This window comes from Ammospiza nelsoni, chromosome 14, assembly GCF_027579445.1.
Source record: "Ammospiza nelsoni isolate bAmmNel1 chromosome 14, bAmmNel1.pri, whole genome shotgun sequence".
Classification (NCBI taxonomy): domain Eukaryota; kingdom Metazoa; phylum Chordata; class Aves; order Passeriformes; family Passerellidae; genus Ammospiza; species Ammospiza nelsoni.
Genome location: NC_080646.1, coordinates 2,009,114 through 2,031,975, shown reverse-complemented (window position 1 = coordinate 2,031,975; position 22,862 = coordinate 2,009,114). Strand labels below are relative to the sequence as shown.

At 45.4% G+C, this 22,862-nt stretch overlaps 2 protein-coding genes and 1 non-coding gene across 7 annotated transcripts; 1 reads left to right on the top strand and 2 right to left on the bottom strand.

Annotated features, from left to right (window-relative positions):
* The first annotated feature begins 302 nt into the window (after window positions 1–302).
* Window positions 303–14,623, top strand: DIS3L (DIS3 like exosome 3'-5' exoribonuclease). 3 transcript variants are annotated; one of them, XM_059482438.1, is made up of 17 exons: window positions 303–503; window positions 3,232–3,332; window positions 4,079–4,207; window positions 4,663–4,798; window positions 5,513–5,689; window positions 6,617–6,695; window positions 7,554–7,733; window positions 8,287–8,456; window positions 8,767–8,928; window positions 9,605–9,852; window positions 10,596–10,688; window positions 11,242–11,775; window positions 12,415–12,569; window positions 12,657–12,835; window positions 13,163–13,308; window positions 13,849–14,023; window positions 14,095–14,623. In XM_059482438.1, the coding sequence occupies exons 2-17, from the start codon at window positions 3,289–3,291 to the stop codon at window positions 14,404–14,406; spliced, it is 2,919 nt and encodes a 972-aa protein (XP_059338421.1). In that variant the 5' UTR covers window positions 303–503; window positions 3,232–3,288; the 3' UTR covers window positions 14,407–14,623. The 3 variants fall into 3 exon arrangements, with proteins under 3 accessions (XP_059338421.1, XP_059338420.1, XP_059338422.1); XM_059482437.1 differs by having other exon boundaries at window positions 305–503; window positions 3,179–3,332; XM_059482439.1 differs by lacking the exons at window positions 303–503; window positions 3,232–3,332; window positions 4,079–4,207; ... (2 more) ...; window positions 6,617–6,695; window positions 8,287–8,456 and having other exon boundaries at window positions 7,680–7,733.
* A 497-nt stretch (window positions 14,624–15,120) lies between these two features.
* Window positions 15,121–20,722, bottom strand: TIPIN (TIMELESS interacting protein). 3 transcript variants are annotated; one of them, XM_059482440.1, is made up of 8 exons: window positions 20,442–20,722; window positions 19,950–20,108; window positions 19,463–19,556; window positions 19,159–19,234; window positions 17,851–17,973; window positions 17,247–17,307; window positions 15,915–16,112; window positions 15,121–15,637 (listed from the first exon to the last, which is right to left on the bottom strand). In XM_059482440.1, the coding sequence occupies exons 2-8, from the start codon at window positions 20,086–20,088 to the stop codon at window positions 15,483–15,485; spliced, it is 846 nt and encodes a 281-aa protein (XP_059338423.1). In that variant the 5' UTR covers window positions 20,089–20,108; window positions 20,442–20,722; the 3' UTR covers window positions 15,121–15,482. The 3 variants fall into 3 exon arrangements, with proteins under 3 accessions (XP_059338423.1, XP_059338425.1, XP_059338424.1); XM_059482442.1 differs by having other exon boundaries at window positions 15,121–15,634; XM_059482441.1 differs by having other exon boundaries at window positions 20,502–20,722.
* On the bottom strand, window positions 16,918–17,051 carry LOC132079798 (small Cajal body-specific RNA 14). Its single transcript, XR_009419459.1, has one exon. It is a non-coding gene; the product is annotated as a small Cajal body-specific RNA 14 (non-coding RNA).
* Window positions 20,723–22,862: the final 2,140 nt, after the last annotated feature.

The window sequence follows — 22,862 nt, the reverse complement described above, 5'->3', positions numbered from 1 at the left end:
GCCGTTCCGGTCCCCTCAGATCGCCCCGGTCCTCTCAGCTCGCCCCCGCCCGTCCCTCAGCTCGTTCCCGCTGTCTCTCAGCTCCACTTCTAGCTCCCTCAGCTCGCGTCCCCTCAGGTCGTTCCCGCCCGGTTCCCTCAAACTCCCCCCAGTCCCCTCAGCTCCATCTCGCCCGGTTCTCTCAGACCGCCCCGGTTCCCTCAGCCCGCCCCACCCGCTCTCTTCCCGCCCCTCGGTTGAAGCCGATCCCCGCGCTGTGACCCCGCGCCCCGCCCCGCGCAGGCGCCCCGGCAGCCGCGGCCTCAGGGCCGCCGGTCCCCGCCATTGCCGTCCGGTGCCCCCGGTCCCCGCCGCCCCGATGCTCCGCACGGAGAAGGTGCTGCAGCTGCGGGGGCAGCAGGGCCGCGCCGTGCGGGTGGTGCGGGAGCACTACCTGCGCCCCGACGTGCCGTGCCGCAGCGCCCTGTGCCGCAGCGCCCAGTGCCGCGCCGCCTGCGCCCGCGGTGAGGCTCCGCCGTGAGGGGTCTGGGGGGAGCCGGGGGCGAGCACCGACAGAGCCAGGATCGCCCGCGGGCCGGGCTGGGGCGGTGGGCGGCGTCCCCGGGGCCGCGGGTGCGGGGGGCAGAGCTGGGGACAAAGTGACCCCTGGGCTGGGGTGATCCCTGGGCAGAGCTGACCCCTGAGCTGGGGCAGTCCCTGAACTGGGGTGATCCCTGAGCTGGGGGAACCCCTGAGACAGAGGGTGATCCCTGGGCAGAGCTGACCCCTGAGCTGGGGTGATCCCTGATCTGGGGGGATACCTGGGCAGAGCTGACCCCTGAGCTGGGGTGACCCCTGAGCTGGGGTGATCCCTGAGGAAAGAGGGTGATCCCTGATCTGCGGGGATCCCTGGGCAGAGCTGACCCCTGAACTGGGGCAGTCCCTGAACCGGGGTGATCCCTGAGCTGGGGGACCCCCTGAGGACAGAGAATGATCCTCGGGCAAGGGTTATCCCTGAAGACGAAGCGGTGATCCCCATCCTGGGGTGTCCGGATGGTGCTGAACAAATCACGGCTATACCAATGGTTTTCCTTTAAAGCAGGATCCTGAGAAATCAACGAGGCGTTAAGAGCCGAAGGAATCGAGGAGTTGATTGTTAGAGGGTTTAACTGTGAACAGTTTACTGGCAGTGATAAAAGGCTAAAAGATTGTTCAATTTTTACACATCTCTTGTTTTAAAAGATCCTTTAAAATGAATTAATTTCTGCAGGGTGGTGGTTTATAGCATGAGTTAAGTTCTATACATACCTCTTAAGTATTACAATGGGGCCAAGCCATTATCTTGAAGCCATTGTAATTCTGCATCGGCAGCTATTTCTGTTCAGTAATTAAATGTAATTGCCTGTGTTATATCAGGGCATTTCAGACACGGGAAGGCTGCCAGGCTCTGATGTCTGCATTTGTTGTTGTTTTTACGTACTGTGGTGCTGTTATGTGCATCGTAGATCATCACCAGAGCCGTGGTTGATATTTCAGTTGGGTTTGTTGTTGTTGTTGTTCAATAGCACAATTTATTTGATGCAGGAAAATGACTGGTAAATAACAAACATAATATCCAACCTGTTGAAATCGACCAAATGGCTTGCCTGAAAGAAAAGGTTGAGAATTGTGACAGGTTTTTTTTCTTCCTTTGGAACTATGATTGGCATAGATGTTTTCACTTTTGATTTAGGGTGCACTTGAGGGCAGAAGGTGTATTACTTAGATCATTATAGTGTATTACTGCTGTATAGGAGATCAGTACTAGTGATAGTTACTGCTCCCTAAAATACTGCATTTGGTTGTGAATTCCTCAAGGATAAATTAAAGGCACATATCAGAAAAAATTCTAACCTTTCCTGCTGTGCCTAACTCCCCCTCCTTTGTACTTAAATGTAAATTGTTCTACAGGTGACTGTCAGAGTATGTCCCTGTGTGATTATTCAAGGTAACCCAGATGTGAGGGAAATATTTGTTTTCCTTCCTGACTCTACACAGTGTGCTGAGCAAATCTATTTCATGCCTTGTGAGAGACTGCCTGCAAAAATCCCATCAGCAGGTGCTTGTAGGGGTGAGCTGTGCCTGCCTGGAGTTATTCTGCTCTAGATGGATGGGTTAGGCAAGGATAGCTTCCTATGGCACAGCTCCTAAATCTTCCAGTGACATTTCACTTCTAATGCTCTTCTGAATTATTAATAAATATTAGCTTTCTTGTATATCTGCTGCCATCATCCATTATCAGCCTTCAGTGTGAGATGAGGCCAAGTTACTGGGTGCACAACTGTGCTGGCTGGATTCACACTTGTGCTCACAATTCAGAGATTGTCCCCTGTCAGCTTCTAAAGAATAATAAAAATAACCTGACTTGTCAAGATCTATATGCTATATTCTGTATAATTTGCCTGCACTGTAGTGAGTTCTGTGTTTATAATAAATAGTAAATAGGTATTAAGAAAAAAATACAGTGGAGATCCCCTCCCATCTGAAAGCTTTTGGCTAATCTTTGAAATACCAAAAGCAATTAAACTCTTGAATTTTGAGGTACTTTTTAAGATGTCACCTGTGATGTGTTGTGTCTGGTATTTTGATGGCATATTCCTAAGGGCTAGAGTCTGTATAAAGAAAATTAACAGTGATGGTTAATAGTTTAGGATTAAAAACATAGTTTCTTTGCAGTAGCAGTGGTTTTCTTTACAGGCACTCTTACCTGTGCTCTTTTATGTAAAGAGCCTGCTGTAAATGGTGTGTTGGAACAGAGAGGGCTGTGGGAGCAGGGTAAAGGAACTGCTCATAATTCTACAGCCTTTAGAAATTCCATGAAAAGATTTTCTGTGCCAGATGTATAGTCCCTTTTTCTTATGGAAGCAGAGGAAGAGCTGTAACCTTCGCTCTTTTAATAGCCTTTTCATAATGAAAGTGGATATTTTCATTCCTCTGGATAGAATTTGCACTAAATTTTGGCATCACTGGATGCAAAAGGGTTTTGTCACAAATTTATGGACCATAGATTAAACCATAATATTAGTAGTTTTGTTCATCAGAAAAAGAAATGTACCCATTTGAGGAGACACACTCTAATTTTCTTATATCAGGAAATATTTTCAAGAAACCATTATTTCAAGTGAAAGTTTGAACCTTGAAACTCTGCATTATCTTCTAGATGGCAAATTGTTATCAGATGATGTCACACACTATGTTGTCCCCGACTGCAAGGTTGTTCAGGAGTACCTGGAGATTCTGGAGTTTCCAGAGCTGAAAGGAATTATTTTCATGCAAACAGCTTGTCAGGCTGTGCAACATCAGAAAGGACGCAGGTATTTATCCCATAAGAACCTCTTTTTTATTTAGATTGAAGTAAAAATACTGATTTATAAAATGTATAATTTTTTAGGCCTTTCAAGTGTCTTAATGTAGTTTTACAGAAGGGGAAGGACTGGGATGCTTTGTGATCCATGGATATCAATGCCTGGCATAGTTTTCACTTGATAGGAGCAATATGAAACCTGCAGCATTATTAACTAATCAAATGGCTGGTGGCAGGAATTCATTAGACTTTGCAGTAATGATTTATTATGTGCCCAGAGCTAGATTATGGACAGGTTTTGGTTTGCTCTATTGATGCCTGAGCATTTGTCTTTGGGGAGCAATTAATAGTATTGTATGTACTTCTCTCACCAGACATTAACCTGGGCATTGCCATAGCATTTCAGAGTAAAATTTGCTCTCAGGACCTTCCCATATTTCTAAAGCGTGAAGGCTTTTAAAGTAATAGCACTTGCCCCAAAAGTGACAAACAAAACAAGTTCCTGAACACTTAGGATGTTTTGTGGGGCTCAGTGGAAAACAAGTATGTTTAAAATCAGAAGTGTTCATGATGAAACTTAATAAAGTTTGCTTGCAGGTGATGGTTTAGGATTTATCATCAGTGGTAATTTAATGAGTGCATTTCTATGTGCATGACAGTAATTTTCCTGGAGTTTTTCAGCTGTATTTTCACGTGGAGTTAAAATAGCATTATCAAAAGCAGGCACAAGAATATATTTGTGTTTTTTCATTGCAGGCAGTACAACAAGTTACGGAATCTATTGAAGGATCCCCGTCACGACTGTACTGTGTTTGCTAATGAATTCCACCAGCACTGCTACCTGCCCAGGGAGAAGGGAGAGTCCATGGAGAAGTGGCAGACCAGGTTTGTTTGAGCCTCTGCAGTGTCACATTGCACAGCATCATGATTTTAGGAACGTGAGAGTTCATTCTCCTGCTCTGCTTAGCTCTGCAACAGTTCACAGGCACTGCAAGTCTGCATTGTGCTTTATGATTATAGAAGTATCAGCATTGTTTTCTTACGGAAATGGACAAAATGTAATTAAATTAAATGCAATAATGCTAAAGAAAAAGCTGGATCAGTTTAAAGTCACATGAATGTTTCCTCATTGCAGGAGGAAACATTCCATTCTCCTCTCTTCTTGTGGGGCTTGAGAACGATACAGGAACATTTTTGCAGAAAAACATGTCTGTAGCTCGGTGTATATCTCTCAAGAGTCTGAGTGTTAAATCAAAATCTCGTTTATACAAAGCCAGCAAAATCTTGCAAGTAGCAAATGAGCTGTGCCAGAAGTCTTATTTCAAACTTTGCTTTTCTAGGAATATTTACAATGCAGCAGCCTGGTATCACAATCACTGCCTGGGTCAGATGCCAGTTGTTATGGTAACAGAAGATGAAGATGCTATCAGGCAGTACGGAAATGAAACAGAAGGAGTGTTTGTGATTTCCTTCAAGGTAACGTGCCAGAAAAATAAAAGGTTTCCTTTATGCTGCATCAAAATGATGAACCAAGTACATTAAAGTATATTGCAAATCATGCCAGAGTTTACATTCAAGAAAACTGTGAGGTAGCTCATATCTCCATTTATCAAAGCAAGCAAATACGTCACTTGTGGGAATCTCAGAAAAAAGCAGAGAGCTGGAAAGATAAACAGCAGCTCTGAGGATAGAGGTCATCTTTCTCAGGAGACCTTTTCCTTGTTTTTAAGGAATTTGCCATTGATGAGCAGTGATCAGTTCCCTCAGGCAGCTGCCTAAATCTGGAATGCAAGCAGTCCATAAGCAGCTGTAGCCTAAATATCCATTGACAGTGTTCTTGCCTGGACTGCTGAGGAGACAATGATGTCTAACATAATTCATTCTTCATTTTGGTGTCCATCTCTGATAGCACTGGTTCTCAGTGGGATCTGGGCATGGGATGTTCATGTTCAGCTGTGAAAGGATGCTGAGTAAAAGCTGCACCAAACTGATTGACCTTTGTTGTATTTAGCAGTGGATTAGGCTGAACCTGGGACAGATCTGTGGGGTTCAGCGCAGACTCATCGTTACCATTGTGTTATTTGGGTACAGTGTGAGACAGATCCTGTCCATTATGGGCTTTCCAAATGTATTATTGAAAGAACAGAGGTCTCAGAGTACTTTTCTGTTTATTTCTATTTGTGCCTGCAGCATTACTTGGATAACTTCTGGCCTGACCTGAAGGCTGCCCATGAGCTCTTTGACTCCATAGTCCAAGCTCGGCGTGAGCGGGAGAGCGAAAGCCAAGAGAACCACGGGAAGGAATATCCTGAGCACTTACCTGTGGAAGTGCTGGAGGCTGGGATCAAGTCTGGGAGATACCTGCAGGTATTTGTTACATAGAGAACATACACAGAACAATGCAGTCTTTGTGCTTGATCCCTTGAGTTGCCTGAAATAGAGTGATTAGAGAAAGAAATATGGCTGTGCTGGGAAGAGGGAAAGAAAACAAAAATCAAGAGGATGGAAGGGATTAGAATTCTTAGGATTCTCAAAATATTTCTGCTACGCTGTATTGTGACATGTGGTGTTTTTTTTTGGTTTTTTTTTTTTTTTTTTTTTTTTTTTTTTTTTTTTTTGTCTTGGAGAAGTTAAATTAAGATTTGGCTATTGAGCATTTGAAATTTGCTGGTTTTTTCTTCAACTTGATATGTGATGTACCTGTAAATTGAGAGACTAGGTGTGATTTGAAGCAGAGAGACCTTGTTCTTAAATATAAATAGTGCTGCACAAAGGCAGCAGTTCTAACTTCATTTGCACAGAGATCTCCCAGTCAATGAAATTAATTTACTGGTTTATGGCTGTTCAGGGCCTTTATATGGATTATTGGTAGACAAGTGTCCTTCTTTTAAAAATAATTTAAAGAATTAGAGGCAGTAATTTTTTCCTTTCTTGGCAATTTCAGCAGAGGCAGGAATAAAATATGAACAGAAAGACTGAAGCTTTTCTTTCCTGTTGAAATAATGCCAGATTCTCTGCTAAGGCAGACAGCAAAAGTAATCTTACACTGCCTATGCTTGGAGTAAAATGTCATTTACCATCTTACAAATAAATTCAGCATTTAAAAGAATTTACTTTGCCAGAAGTGAGTACCTAAAGTCCTGCACCCTGCACTCCCCCCTGTAGAGAGAACAGCTGTGTTCAAAAAAACTAATTCATGCAAAAATAATTGTAACCCCCAAAATGTTGTCCTTTGAGTTGTCTGTTTTTAGGGTGACTGTTTCACCCATTGCTTGGTTTGTTTGTCTCTTCCAGGGTGCACTGAATGTCAATAAGCACCGAGCACAGCTGGAAGCTTTTGTTCGGCTTCAGGGGGTTGGCAGCAAAGACACAGGTGAGAGGTGTTCAGTTATCAGAGGGGGTGAGGGCTCTGACACTGCAGTGCCTGTGTGGTTTCCATGGGCAGAAAGGAGGCTGAAGATTAACCAGAGGGTGGAACTTGTGAGGAGAACTCCTTCCTCTCTCCTACCCCCTTTGGCCAAATTCTGGCCTCTTGTCCTGTTAGCCTGCACCTCTCTGAAGGGAGATGCTGGCGCAGATTGTCCCTGTGCTTTGCTCTAGCCTCAGGTGACCACTCCTTTGACTGCAGTAAGGGTTTGCATAGATGTTGGCAGGATTAGGAAGCTGGTCTTTGTGAACATAACTGGAAAATTGCCTTTTGGATCAAGCTGATCCAAAGTGATCCAGGATTGTGTCTCTGGCATGAGTTACTGATCATCACCTTTGAAGGAACAGTCCATTGCCCTTGCACAGACAGACTGGCCCAGCTCTCACTAATAACTACTTTCAAATGTTCCTGTGACAGACCCTGCAGTCAAACCAGTGCTCAATATACTCATTATTTTTTAAAAGCTTGTTTTATTCTAAATCCTCCCCAGAATCCTGTGGCAGTGGCTTTCACAATTTAACTGTGCTGTTTTTATAGCTGCTGCCTGAGAACAATGAACTTATCCCAGCCTATGCTGCTTTTTATCCAAAAGATCACTTACAGAATTCCTTACAAGATCCTTAAAAAAAAAGAGGAAAATGTTTTCATTTCCTTTTAGTATTAGTTTCTTGCCAGTAGTCCTTTTTAGAAGTAATCGTATTGGAAAAGTCATTTTCTGTTATTTCAGCAGAATGCTGCCAAGAATGGACAGATTTGATTTTTTTTAGAAGATTATGGTTCTGTTTCCTTTTATTTTAAATACAGAACTTCAAAGTGACATCCTTATTTATGGGACCAAGGCTCGGAATCGTGCAATCCACGGGGATGTGGTTGTGGTTGAGTTGCTGCCTGTGCATGAATGGAAGGGAAGGACTGTTGCCCTCTGTGAAAATGAGACTGAGGACAAAGCACCTGCAGACACCACGGGTGACCCTATGCCCACAGGTAAGGAGGAGCATCCTTTGAATTCCCTGCTGATAAATAATGAGAAAAAAAAAAAAGTTAGGTGAAAAAGTATCCCCGTGTGACATGCCTGGGTATTATGGGAACTTAGAGTCTTGTTTGAAATGATTACTCTGCAGATGGAGCTGCATCTTAGAAGTTTGTTGAGGTCAGAGCTAAAAGTGTCAAGAGGTTAATTTTCTTTTTGTAGGGAAATCATGTTTTGTTTTGCTCTTTGCTATTAAAAATTCTCTGTATTACTAGAACTGGCCACATTTCAGCAGCAATGGGAATCTCTGAATAATTTATGTTGTGTATCAGTTGAAATCTATACAATGAGTTAGTCTCCACATAAATAAAAGCTCATTAAAATCTGCCTGTGCCAACAGTAGTTTATGACACACTGTATTGTCTGCACACCATATGTTGTTGGCAGTTGTAACAGATTTGGGGACACATCAGTTGATTTTACAAAGCAGTGAATCTCCTGCATTCCCACATATTTGCTTTCTTGGTTCTGTTTTATTCTTTAATGCACAATGTTCCTGATTTAAAGGTAAAGTAGTTGGAATCATCCAGAAGAACTGGAGGGATTATGTGGTCACTTTCCCCTCTAAAGAAGAGAGCCAGTCCCAGGGCAGAAATGCTCAGAAAGTCCTTGTAACACCTTGGGATTACCGAATTCCCAAAATCCGGATCAGCACTCAGCAGGCTGAGGCATTACAGGTAATTTAACTGAAGTGTTCTCTGTCTTCCTACAAAGCTGTGTGGGCAATATAAGCTCTAATGATGTTTTCCTTGACAAAATCATGGTAAAACAGAATCTGTGAGGGTTCAATTTCTGCCTTGAAGGATTGTGTTCAATTCCTGTCAGGTAACAAAACTTGAGGTCTGAACTTGGGCCACAGTCCAGCTGCCCTGAGCACTTACATACCACTTGCTTTGGGTTTTTTCTGCTAAATGTAAGGTTGTGTTGGGGTGTAAATTGTGCTTTTCAGGGACACAGAGCTGCTCTGACAGAGCTGTCTCCCTGCAGGAGTACAGAGTTGTGGTGCGCATCGATTCCTGGGAGTCGACATCGCTGTACCCGAACGGGCACTTTGTGAGAGTGCTGGGCAGGATTGGGGACCTCGAGGGGGAAATTGCTGCTATTCTGGTGGAGAACAGCATTTGTGCTGCCCCTTTCTCAGAAATCCAGGTTTGTCTCTGAGATCAGATCCAGTCTTTTCTGTTCATTTCCAGGGTCTTGTTTCTCAAAGAGAGGGACTCTCTTACAGCTCAACATCTTTGTTGCCAGTGGGTTTTTGAAAAGTCCATTTTAAAAGCTGAAAATTTATTATAATTCATTTTTCTGGAATCTCTTGGATCAGTGATTCTATTGATACTATGGATTTTCAAGTCAGTAGTGATTTTAAGATAATCCTTTTGCTGTGAGGAGAAGATTACCAACTCTTAATTCAAATTTGAGGTAGACTTTTAAGATTTTTCTGCCTTTAGTATGTGGTTATGCTACTGATCCTAAAGGCCTCATCCTACTGAAGTAATTGTATTAAACACTTTGTTTTCAACTGGAAGAGGAACCAGCTTTCATAGGTAACGATTTTGATTATACCTATAATTAATAGAAAGAAGAAGACTAAAAAACCAATATGTAGTGGTTGTATTTGCCAGAGCTGCACAATCACCACATTAATAACATTGGTTACTAATACACACAGAATTCTTTTCAATTTTTTCCACCCTTTGGTAAAGTATATGTAATGGACTTGTAAAATTAAACAAAAGAAGAATTAAAAAACTAATTAAATCTAATTGTTGGCATCTTTTTGTAGAAAATACATAAATCTATGTTCATCAACAATATTTCTGTATAGATGAGTGAAATGCCAGTGAGTTCTCCAAAGAATCCATGGAAAGTGAGTCCAGAGGAGGCCAAAAAACGCCTTGACCTGAGAGACACCCACCTGATATTCAGCATTGACCCCAAGGGCTGTGAGGATGTGGATGATGCTCTCTCTGTCAGGACTCTGCCCAACGGGAACCTCGAGCTGGGGGTGCACATTGCGGATGTGACTCACTTCGTGGCAGCAAATTCCTACACCGATGTTGAGGCCAGAGCAAGGTGAGTTATGTTCTGGAAATTGGAGATTTTATGGAGCTCAGAAGTTTGTGCTGCTACCCTAAGGAAACTTTGGAAGGAAAGAAAGCTTTCACCTTTCATGTCTTACTAAAGACTTCTTAAAGATAATTAAACTATTAGGTAAGTAATGACATTCTGCTGTTATTTGGACACATTTTCCAGAAAGCTATACAAGTTTATGTTTCCCTAATCACTCTTCTTTGCTTTGTAGTCTAATTTAACATCTGTGACTTATAGTACTTTTAAAAACCACTTGTTTGCATTCCAAGGGAGATGAACACCCACAAGATGGAATTAAGACTTACATGAATTTAATTCCAGAGGTATTTGTCAGGCTTATGTTTTAACATTCAATCTTGTCTTTTAAAGTGCAAATATTTCATTCTCTTTTTTCTTTTATTGCCGGTGTCTTGAACTTAAACTGCTGAATCACTTAATGAACTGTATTCTTTGTAGATTCAAAGAAGTATAATGTGGAGGCAGCAGAGGGGTTTGATTAAGTCACCTCTTCTTCAGTGAGCAAATTTTGTCCAGCCCTGGTTCTGCCCTGAATGGCAGCTGAAATACCAAGAAAGGCAAAATCAGGGTTGTACTGTACAAATAGCTATTTAAATAATTTGATTTTGGTATTGCACCTGTGAGTGTTCTGTGGGAATAACCTTTTGAAATCAGGCTGTGGGGCAGTGTTTGTGGGTGGGAAGAGCAGTGGCTGTGTTTTGTTCCAGGGCCACCACGTATTACCTGGCAGACCGGCGCTATGACATGCTGCCCTCCGTGCTCAGCGCCGACCTGTGCTCCCTCCTCAGTGGCGTGGACAGGTGAGGCTTGGGGGTTCTTCTCAGCAGGAACACTTCCACAAGTCATTTTGCATTATTACTGGAAGAACTGTGTACATTAAAAATTACCTTTCAGTTGTACCACAGTAGGGTGAATTTTATAGACCAGTTTCTATCAATTTACAGGCTCAATTGGCTGCTGGCATGAGGATATGCAAGGCTGGCATGAGCATATTCAGGGTATAGAGATGTTCATTGTGGATGCATCTGACTAATGAAATAAAAATGGGTAAAAATAACTATCACAGTGTAGCTCTGCTTTAACATAAAGGAGACCTTATACCTTAGGGGTACTCTGCTTCAGCAGATGAATTGAAGATGCTGCTGTGTAGCTCATTTCAGTTGTGATGCGTGAGACTGAAAGGCAAGTGCATTATTCAGTGGGGTGGTTGCTGAGCACTGGTTTCATGAAGAAAAAAAAATGATGCTTCCACAACCAGAATTAAATCTATAAATTTCTAAGAGTTGAATGTGCTTGTAATGGAAGTTTAGGTGTACCAGAACTGTTCCAGAACTCTGTGGTGTTGTGTTTAAGATATGCTGTGAGTGTCCTGTGGGAGCTGGAGAAGGAATCGTTGGAGACGCTGAGGGTTCAATACACCAGAACCCTGATCCGCTCTGCCTACAAGCTGGAGTACGAGACAGCCCAGGGACTGCTGGATGGGGACACCAGTGTGGTGGGGGACATCCTGGAGCTGAAAGGCCTGGAGGAAGGAGCGAGGCAGGAGAAGCTGGCTGAGCTGGTTTGGGCCATATCCAAGCTCACCGACATAGCGCGACATGTCCGGGCCAAGCGGGACCGCTGCGGCGCGCTGGAGCTGGAGGGGATCGAGATCCGAGTGCAGCTGGATGACAAACGGAACATCCATGACCTCATCCCCAAGCAGCCGCTGGAAGTGCACGAGACCGTGGCGGAATGCATGATCCTGGCCAACCACTGGGTGGCGAAAAGGATTTCCGAGGATTTCCCCCTCCAAGCTCTGCTGCGGCAGCACCCTCCACCACGCCAGGAATTCTTCACTGAGCTTCGGGAGTGTGCCAGTGCCAAAGGCTTCTCAATAGACACACGGTAGCTTTTATTACTAAAGTTATGTAATTAAAGTTAAGCAATTAACTGTTTGGCCGTGGTATTGTTAAACAATTCCAGCTCTGATTATTATCAATGTTAAGAGACACTGCATAGCATTTAAAAGGAGTTTTGTCAGAACCTTTCTGATGATGTTCTGACCAGGAGAAGCTGCCTGCATTCTGCTGGCTGTACTCCAAATGGCAGTGGCTGAATAATTTTAGCCATACCCAGACAAAACATTTGTTCAGTCACTGTGCAGTAGTCAAGCTCTGCAGTGGCCTTGTTTGCACTGTATTTCCTGTGTAAGAGAGTACTGGTTTAAATTAGGTGAATTCTGTGCAATGTAGTAATTTTAAATGACTCAAGATAATTAATAACTACTTGGGCAAGATAACATGAGAAGGCCATGGTGAAGGGCATCGGTTGCAGCAGACAACTGAGTGAAAATTGGGATTTTTCTAAACATTTTCTTAGAGCAGAGCTGTTACCAAACTGCATTTAGAGTTTCAATATCGCTCTGCTTGCCATTTTTGTATGAATAAGTATCAACTTCTGTATAGGTTTTATGCTGTTATTAACTGTGAGCCATTATAAGCAGGGATAGTGTAATTTTCTTTGGAATTAACACCTTTTTGCCAGGTCTAACAAGGCTTTGGCCGAGTCTCTGGACAGAGCCAACGACCCCTCGGATCCCATTGTGAACAAACTGCTGCGCTCCATGGCCACCCACGCCATGTCCAACGCCCTGTACTTCTCAACTGGCTCTTGTCCTGAGGAGCAGTTTCATCATTATGGTACCTGGTCACTTTCCTGCCTTTTCTGTGATTTCTCAGTGTTGGGGGAGGCTTTGACTGTTCATCTGTGTTCCTCTCTCCTGGCAGGGCTGGCCCTGGAGAAGTACACTCACTTCACTTCTCCCATCAGGAGATACGCTGACATCGTTGTGCACAGGCTCCTGATGGCAGCGACCCTGAGGGGCACCACGGGGGATGTGAAGGACAACATCATCAGCAACAAGGACCTGGAGGAATTGTGCAGACACATCAATAACAGGAACCGGGTAAGGGCATCCTTCTGGGAGTCTCCATGGTGCCCTAGGGAGTGGGATACCATTCCTGACTGGCTTTTGTGAATTAAAAGTATCATTTTACTTTTATTTGTAGTGCTTTGGGGTTTTTTAAAATATCAGTTTTCTACTGAGAGTGGTACTAAAAGTGTTCATACTTCACTTGCACTGCATGTAGGATTTTGTTTTAGATGTAATTTTTCTTGGGGACAGATAAGAGAATAAATAGTGGGAAAAAGCAGCTGTGGAAGTCAAAGGCAGAGGTGCTTGTTGGAATATTTACGTAAGTTTTTGTCTCTGTGTGTGTGTGGGGTGCTGCAGGCAGCCCAGCGTGCTCAGAAGCAATCCACAGAGCTCTTCCAGTGCATGTACTTCCGAGACAGGAGCGCCGAGAGCGACGAGCGCTGCGTGGCCGACGGGGTCATCTACTCCATCCGCACCAACGGCGTGCTGGTCTTCGTGCCACGGTGAGCCCGGGGCTGGCACGGGCTGGGAGGGACACCTGTGCTGCTGGGCTGCTGGGAGGGCACAGCCTGGCACAGCTCAGTTCACATCTGCCATCCCCAGCATTCCACAGGGCGGGCTCAAGAGCCTCCCCAAACAGAAAAGGCTGCTGCCTTACAGAGAGCCCAGGGCAAACACGCTGCGTCTCTTCAAGGAGCTTCTTTTAAAACGGGGAACTGTGTCCTCGTGGTCTGGCTGGAAAAACCTGTAAAGCTGCTCTTCTCCCATCACTGATCCATTCCAGGCCCCACCCAGCACTAAGATAATGGATCGCTGACTATTTCACTTCTGCTTCACTGCGCTCAAAACACTTCAGTCACTGTCTCCATGCTGTTTTCACGTCTGGGTTTCTTTAACACCACCTATCCTGTTGCTGAGGCAGGATTATCAGCCTGCCATGCCTGCCCCTTCCTCTTGTTTTTCTATAATCTCAGCCAGCCTGTGGGTTTCAAAACTAAGAGACCTGAAAATGGTTAGAACAGCTTCTCTCTGCTCTGCTGTAGATATGGAATCAAAGGTGCAGCCTACATGAAAAACAAAGAGGGCTTGGTCATCTCCTGCCAAGGGGCTGGGAGCTGCCAGTGGAAGCCTGGATCCCTCCATCGCTCTCAGCATAAAATCACCTCCACTACAACTACGGGAGACTCCATGACCTTGAGCCTTTTCGATCACATCACAGTGAGTATCTCTTGTGAAGGGAGGAAAGGAGATGGCACCATCAGAAATTTGAACACAGTATTGCTTTGCAGGTGAGGATCCTCGTGCAGAGCTCCCGCTGCCACGCTGAAACCATCAAGCTGGAGATCATCAGCAACACCCCACACCACACTGCGGACACCGAGGCTGCCCAGAGGAGTCTGCACGGGGTGAAGTCTGAGCTGGTGAAGGAAGTCAGCCAGTCTGCAGAGGAGGCCCAGCGTGCCCAGGACAGAGCCAGGCTGGAAGTGATGGATGAGGAGTCGCGGGAGTTCTGCCAGACCAAGGGGCCCAGCCTGTACCAGCTGCTGGAGGAGATCCGGGAGCTGGCGCTGCTGGATGTGACAGAGGACATCAGGACTTGAACTGGGACCTGCCCCAGCTGCTGGGGCTGTCCCACTCCTGTTCACTGTGCACAAGTGCTTGGGGATCTTCAAAAAAGCAGTTTATTTAAATATTCAAGAGTCCTTTCAATAAGAAGCTAAATGTCTATTTTAAATAAGAATTATTTTTATCTGGTTATGAGTATGGATGCGTTATGAAAATATTTTATACCTGATAAAGCTCATATTTCAGACTAAAGACAGTGTGCTGTGAATTCTTTCAAAAATCATTCCAAAAATTACTTTGCTGATGTTGTCCACAAATTAGGTTCTTCAAACCTAAATACTTCCTTCTTTCCTACAAGGTCATAAAAAGCAAATTCCTTCATAAAGTAGCACTTGTTGCCCTGAGGGTAGTGGCTTAATTCATTGTGTAGAAATTCAGTACTTTTCACCCCTTTAGAAGGGGTGATTCCTCTTCATTCTAAAAAGAGAAAAGTTGTTGTGTAAGGAAAACCAGGACTCTAAGAAGAGAATGAATCAGAGGCTCAAGCAGAGCAGGATCAGGAGAAGGAAGGTCTCATTCCCTCAGGGGAGGTGCTTGTCTGGGGAGAGATGGGGAAGTGTGGGAGCCCTGGCCTTGCAGCAGCCTCATACAAGCATTCCAGGTTTGACTTTTCAAATTTAATAGCTTCCATTTTATATGAAAAATATATAAGTAATGGATAAGCAGTTAAAAAAAATCCGGTGCCCCTGTTAAAAAACCCCAAACACACCTTTAATAGCAACTTAATCTATCAACATCCCAGTTCATTCAGTTTAACATAAATTATAAACTCTATTCAAATAGGCCCAAAAACTCATAAACATTTCTTAGAAAACGTTTTGGGAGGTGGAAAAGATGGCTCAAGTGCAGCTGAAGGTCTTTGTTCTGTTTCCTGGTATATGGAGCTGCTCCCCTGCAGCTTCCAGGAACGAATTCTGTCCTTCAGTGACACCATGGGAAACACTTCCCTGAAGCTTCTGGAGTGCCAAGAGCCAGCAACATTTCAGTATAATGACAGTACTTAAAGCAAGGAGGTCTTTTGGTCAAGAACGGCATTCACAGTGTGGGGGAGCTACTGCTCTTCCCTGGCACATCCCAATTCATCATCTCCATGTTGTGTGGGAGCATCCTTGGCTGCAGGAACCTGAGTGTCTTCAGTGAGGTCAGGGGGATCCTGAGCAACTGGGCTGTCAAACTCCTCTTCTGAGTAATGACTGGGGAGCTCTGCTGGGAAAAAAAGAAAAAACTAGTAGATAAGATACCATTGCTGTGTTTAACTGATGCTTCCATCACCAGAATCCCAGGCTGCGGCAAAGGCAGCTCACAGATAAGAGCTGCATTTCACCAGAGAAAAAGTGGTCACAGCTTGGTACAAGCACCAGGGAGTTTAACCACAGGAAAACTGTTAAACGTGAGAGTTGCACATTGCAGCACTCACTAGGGAAGCCATCAGGGCTGTGAGCAGGAGCTCAGGTCCCTGCTCCCACAGAAGTGGGGTCCTTACCCTGGTGCTGGGACTGGCTGAGGCCCTGCAGCCGCGCCTGCCGCCGCTCCAGGGCCAGCTGCCGGTTCTTCTTCATCCGCTCCTGCTGCTCCTCCGTCAGGCTGGGCCCGGGCAGGGAGCTCGGCTCCTCTGCACTGCCCCAGTGCGAGTGTGCATCCTCAGCAGCTGTGTCCAGCCCGTTGCTCGCCCCTTCTCCTGCTTAAAAAGGGAAGAGGGGCAGAATCAACACTTTAAACCCACAGAGATCCACAACACATCAGTCAAGAGAATGTTCTGAAAGCATTTCTGTGTTCTACATTTTGTATTGACAGCTGAAGCTGATTTCATAATTTTAATGGGAAATTTTCTGCCTAGGCCCACATCCCCAATATTCAAAGGGCACAAGTGCTCAGAGCTCACACCCACAACAATCAATGCCTGAGTGCACAGCTCTGTGTACTGAGTGAGCAACAGCAGCTGTGCTTGAAGGGTCAAAAGGAACCAGAAATCCAGGCAATCCTTAGGGCCAGGTCATTTTCCTCCCAACACTACTAATAAAACACTGTCCTTTAGAAAGTGGCAGGAGTCCTACAGGAATTCCAACCTTTCAAGGCCAGGCTGTGTGGCACTAATTGAAGGTGGGGACGTCAGGGGATTGAACAGGATGGGTTTTAAGGTCCCTTCCCACCCACACCAATCCAGGATTGTGTGAATCAGAAGTCTGAACACATACATTGAGTACTCAGCTCTGAATTCAGTGTGCTCTATTACAGAGATATTTACTCATCTGCCAGCACTCAAACATGCAAAGTGGAGGCAGTTCAGCCAGACAAACTTCACCCACCCACAGAGCAGCAGAGCACCCAAGGCCGCTGCACCACTTTAAGCCTGGGAATAGTAAGGAGAGCTGACAAAAAGGTTGGGTTGCTAATCCAACACCCCAGCCCGAGGTTTTATTTCGCACAGTTCCTCCCCTGGAGGCTGCAGCAGTGCCCTCAGTGCCCCAGAGGCACGCTGGCAGGGCAGTGTGTGGAACCATCGCACAGAACAATCTGATCCCTCTGCAGACGCTGTCGGCAGGAACCACTCGTGTTGCTGTCCGTGGCTGCCTCTGGCTGCAGGGCAGCTCTCACACTGCAGCACAGGCAAGGCAGCCACGTGTCACCAGGGGCACCCCAAAGCCCAGGCCAGCTCTTTGCACTCACAACACAGAAACCTCTTTTAAAGCAGAACCTCTCAACAATTTCTTCCGCACTAGAAAAGCCTATCATGATCATTCACTTCTGGTCAGTAGGAAGGGAAATAAATAATCTTAAGCATTGAAGAACTGAACAAATAGCAGAGAGAGCATACCATTATTTTTGAAGTCTTCATGTAAAATAGGAAGATCAAGTCTGATCCGCTTGAGGCAGGTCTGCAGGTGGGACATGAAAAACTGGGGTTTCATCTGCAGCAGGTTTTTATGTTCAACTTTGGGAGCATGGGAAAACCACAGCAATTTTACACTTTGTTACTCTGAACAAACACTCTCACTTCATGTCCATTTGACACACAGACCTCCAGTGCTGGGATCATCTTCCCAGTCCTTCACCTATCACCCAGCCAGGTGAAGCTGAATTCTTTATCCGTCTTCTTTTGCAGGTTCAAACATTAAAAATCAACCAAACAAAACCCAAACCCCCAACCAGCTCCAGCTGGTTAAGCAACTTGCTCTGGTTAAAGATGGCCTGAAAATGCTGAAGCCAATTCGCTGGAGGATTATTTCAAATAAAGAAAGGTTGTATATAAATATAAACATTAATACTAGACAAAGTTCTACATTGAGAGAAATTTATTTAAATAACATTTTACTTTTGAGCAGTATGCACAACCTAAATCTTCTTTTATTGCATAATTGATCCCCTAAACCTAGTTCTTACATTATTCCAAACCATGAAGAGCTGACAGATATACATACCTGAACTTCCTTTTTGTTTCCCAAAGACTCCACTACATCAATAAAATCCTCAAACTGCAGTTTTGGGAACAGTCTGTGAGCCCAGTGCTCCATGTGTTGGATCAGAGTCTTCAGGTCCTCTGCCTGGAGCAGGAAAGACAACACCCAGCTGCTGAAGCTGACAGAGAGGGGAGATGCAGAGGGCAATGGGGCAGCAGTTCCTGCACACATGGAGCATCTGCAGCCTGACAGTCTCTGCAAAATGGCAGCAGGACCAGTGTGGGGGGAACCTTCCCTTCCTCCTCCCACGATCCATGTGGAAGCTCAGGCTGTGAGAACGGCGCTGACACAAGTTCAGGGGAGCATCTGCATATCCTGTCAAACATCTGCAGGTCCTGAGGCATTGTCCTTAACCAACCAGGGCTGAACTCAGGCTGGAATAAATCCACAGGGGCACAACTGGCATCGCTCCCGATGTTCAGAATGCAGATACATCAAATTAGGCTGATCTAGGGAAGGTTTTTGCACCTTTCAGCACTACTGCCCAGTTCCTGGGCGCTCCAGCGGTAATAAGAACACCAGAGATGCACAGGAGTCCTTGCAGGGTGCCAGGAGAATCATGGAATTGTTTGGGTTGGAAAAGTTCTTGAAGCTCACCGACTCCAGCCACTCCCCCCGCACTGCCAAGGCCACCAGTAAAACATGTCCCCAAGTGTCACATCTGAAAGCCTTTTAAATCCCTCTGGGGACAATGACTCCACAGCACAGGCTGCCCAGGGCTCAACAACACTGCTGAAGAAATTTCCCCTAATAACCAACCTAAACCTCCCTTGGCACAACATGGGGCTGTTTCCTCTTGTCCTATTGTTTGCTGCCTGGGAGAAGAGACCGACCCTCCCCTGTCTACAACCAACTCTACAATGATGTGTAAAGGAAAATAAGCTCTGCATGTTGAAGTGCACCCAAAACAATAAGAAAGCTTGTAGAGAAAGTCCTGCTTTCTCTTGGCTCAAGTGCTATGTCACACTTTTTTTAAAAACTTTGGGATTCAAAACCCTGCTTGTATGGACAATACAAGAATCACAGATGGGATATTCTACTTCTAGAGTTGAGGAAAAGAATTTTATGATCAAAATATGGATTTTTTTTTTTAAAGCATTTCATGTTTGTTTTAAAGTTTGCAGCTCCAAACAACATGAGGGCTTGTTCAGGTACTGCTGGGAAGCTGGCCAGCAAGAGCCCTATCAAAGCTCCCCATATCAGACAGGCAGCACTCTAGCAAACCTGCATTCACCTCCCAGGAAACAAACCCAGCTCACCAGCTCTTACCTCGTGCCCTTTGCCCTTGAACTTGACATTGTCAAACATGTGTCTCAGAGCTGGGAGCCCTCTTTCTGAAGTTAACCTGGGAATAGGAAATGGGGCAGGTATTTGAAACCCACTCTCTTCTTTCAATTATCAAGTAAAAGAAAAAAAACAAAGAAAAAACTCACATTTATTGAAAGAGCCTAAAGCTTGGATTCTCTCTGTTGATTATAAAGAACTCACACCAGTTTTAGAGGTACCTTAATAATTTTCTCCCACAGCCCTACATCAAACTCAGCACACAAAGAAATATTCTGTATAAAATTACCTTTGGGCATCTAATCTAGGCCTTGGTCTCTTTACTGCCTTCTGTTTGGTCACAGCAGAATCCTTTGTTTGGGACTCCTGGTTTCCATCTGGATCTGGGGAAGAAAACAGCATCATTCAAGTATTCAAAGCAATTGCTGCACATTTTAGGTTTCTACTTGTATTTCTGATAAGTGCATTGAGAGTACATCCAATGCTCTTATCTCTTCTAAAAGCCAACTCATAAAGAGTAACTATAGATGTTTGCTGTACAATTATTTGTAGCAACATTTTGTCAGAAGAGTTTGAGTTTTATGAAGATTCCTTTCTGCACATATTTTCATGGATTCCACAAAAATAAAATTTTCCCACAAGTTGGAAAGCATCTCGTGATTAACAATTTAAATTTACAGTTTGTTCTCCGCCTATTTTAATGCACTGAAGTTCAACACCACTAATTTCGATTGCACAGCATTAGAATGGGATTTTTAGGGGTCCCGGGTGCTCACCTCCATTAGCCTGAGCCCATTCTGCATCGTCTCTTCCTGGAGAGGCAGGAGGGGGAAGGGGTGGGAATGTTTCGTCTTCTGTGTTCTCATAATCAGGAAGATCAAACAAGTTGTTCTCTAAAGGATCTAGCATTGCCATAAAGAAGCCTTTTTCCCCTCCTGCAGAAAACAACAAAAGCATTTAAAGAGAAGCGGCGAGGCTGCCACAGAAGCGGAAAAACGTCAATTATTTACAATATTTACAGATCGTCATACAATTAAACAGCAGATACCATACAGAGGATAACACAACCCAGCTTTGCTGAGCCGAATAAAACAAGGGCTTGTGATGTTCCAACTCGCCGAAGTTACTTGGGAGTGGCAGGAATTAACTGAAATAAGTGGATTCCTGAGTACAGCGCTTATCCATGGAGCCGCGTGGCACTCCCATTCCCCACCAAAGCCTCGGGGGGAGGAGCGGCAATTCCCCAAATTTACAGCACTTTCACCCACCCCGAAACGCGGGCTGGAGGAGGAGGAGTCCCCGATTCCGGCTGCTCCAGGGAAGCTCACCCAGAGCCCCCGGCCGCAGCGGGCTGGCCTGAGGCGATGGCAGCTGAAGCTCTGTTGCTCAGTTTCAGGAGCGCTCTCCGGAGCGGCCCCGGGCGGAGGCAGTAGCAGGAACGGCTCTGTTGCTCAGTTTCAGGAGCGCTCTCCGGAGCGGCCCCGGGCTGAGGCAGTAGCAGGAACGGCTCGGTTCCTCTGTTCCTCCGCTTCAGGAGCGGCTCCGGCCGGAGCGGGGCCGGGCTGAGGGGCCGGGGCCGCCCCCGCGCGCGCCAGCTCCCGCGAGAGCCCCGGGTCTCGCGAGCTCCCGAAGGCGGTGGCTCAGGGGTTTTGGCGCCAAAACGCAGTGGGCGGGGCGAGGCGGCTGAGGCGATCCCAGGGCTGTGGAGTCCGGGAGTGCTCCGTGTGGGAAAGGACATTGCAGAGCATCTCATTCGCATTCCAACCCCCTGCTCTCGGCAGGACACCTTCCACTGTCCCAGCTTTCTCCAAGCCCTGTCTAATCTGGCTTTGGACGCTCAGGGATGGAACAGTTGCTCTGGGCAACCTGTGCCATGGCTGCATCACCGCCACAAGGAGGAATTTCATCCTAATATCCCAGAATTTCATCCTAATATCCCATCTAAACCTACTCTGTTAGTTTGAAGCCATTGTCCCTTGTCCTGTCTCTCCAGATCCTTGTAGATGGTCCCCTCATGAACTGGAAGGGCGCAGGTCACCCCAAAGCTGCTCCAGGCTGAGCAATCCCAGCTCCCTCAGCCCTCCTGCGGCTCCAGCCCCTTCCCAGCTCCCTCAGCCCCTCCTGCGGCTCCAGCCCCTTCCCAGCTCCCTCAGCCCCTCCTGCGGCTCCAGCCCCTTCCCAGCTCCCTCAGCCCTCCTGCGGCTCCAGCCCCTTCCCAGCTCCCTCAGCCCCTCCTGCGGCTCCAGCCCCTTCCCAGCTCCCTCAGCCCCTCCTGCGGCTCCAGCCCCTTCCCAGCTCCCTCAGCCCCTTCTGAGGTTCCATCCCCTTCCCAGCTCCCTCAGCCCCTTCTGAGGTTCCATCCCCTTCCCAGCTCCGTTCCCCTCCCGGGGCTCCAGCCCCTTCCCAGCTCCCTCAGCCCCTCCTGCGGCTCCAGCCCCTTCCCAGCTCCGTTCCCCTCCCTGGTTTGAAAGGCCAGGTCTCTGCTAAGGAAGGCAGGAGCCTCTCTTCAAATAGAAAATGCAAACCTCCTCTCTTCAAATTATTATAATTTTGAAATTAAGGGGCAAAGATATGGGAGTAGGAATAACGGTTCTTTACTAGGGAAAATAGAAATAAAAATGCAGTAATGCAAAACAACAGTGCCCTGCTCCTGTGGCCACACTGCTCCCAGTGCAGGTCAGGGATTCCCGCCCTGGCTCAGCCCAGGACCAGGACAGAGCCATCCTGAGATGTTCTCCAGACAAAGCCTTCAGGGAATTGACAACTGAACAGTTTGCAGTTGTCCAGGCAGGAATAAATACACCGAGCCCTCAGAGGTTTGGCAGCTGTGCACATAAAATGCCATGTAAGGATTTGGGCTGCAGGGACAACAGGAGAGGCTCCAGGCTCCTGTCTCCAAAGCAGTTGGAGCTGTAAATTGTTCTCATATTTTTACAGCTCAGTCCATAGAAGTGTATCTGACTTAAATTATAGTCTCTTTTTTGTTTAAACAAAACTATATAAATTAATGTAAAATATGAATCCATTAAAGGAATTGGTTTTCCCTTATTTCTCTATAAATTCAATTTTGACATACAATGTTTCTGGTAATTTAATGTATTCTTTCTAGTACGGCAAAATCAATTGCAGTTACCTTCTGGTTAAAATTCTTTTAACTGTAAATGTTTAAAATGTGTATTCACAATTGCAACATCTTTTATAATCAAGAATATATCAAATATAGAGAGAACACGCTAATGGATTTTTTAGCACTGAATCAATTAATCTTATCTTTTTAGATATGACCAATTTCTTCAATTGATTGAGGCAGCTGAAGTATGAAAATTAACACAGAGATTTAATAATAATCATCGATCAAGTGCTGTTAATTTCCAGCACAAAATATTGTAATTGTCATATAAAATTACTGAAAATCAAATATCTACATGATGAGCTCTTTGCATTGAAAATAAGAGTTGCTTTTTGTACTGAAAAATCCTTATAAACAAACAAACAAAAATCAGAAGATCACTTACAATCTCTGCAGAGGACATGGTTATAAAACCCACCATATTTATGCGACTTTGATTAATCAATAATTTTGAAGTGTGTTTAATTAGAATCTGGACTTGATGACCTAGGTGGTTCTTTCCAGTCCTATGTTCCTAATTAAATAAAAAGCAAATGCTGGCAAGCATTGATTATTGGTT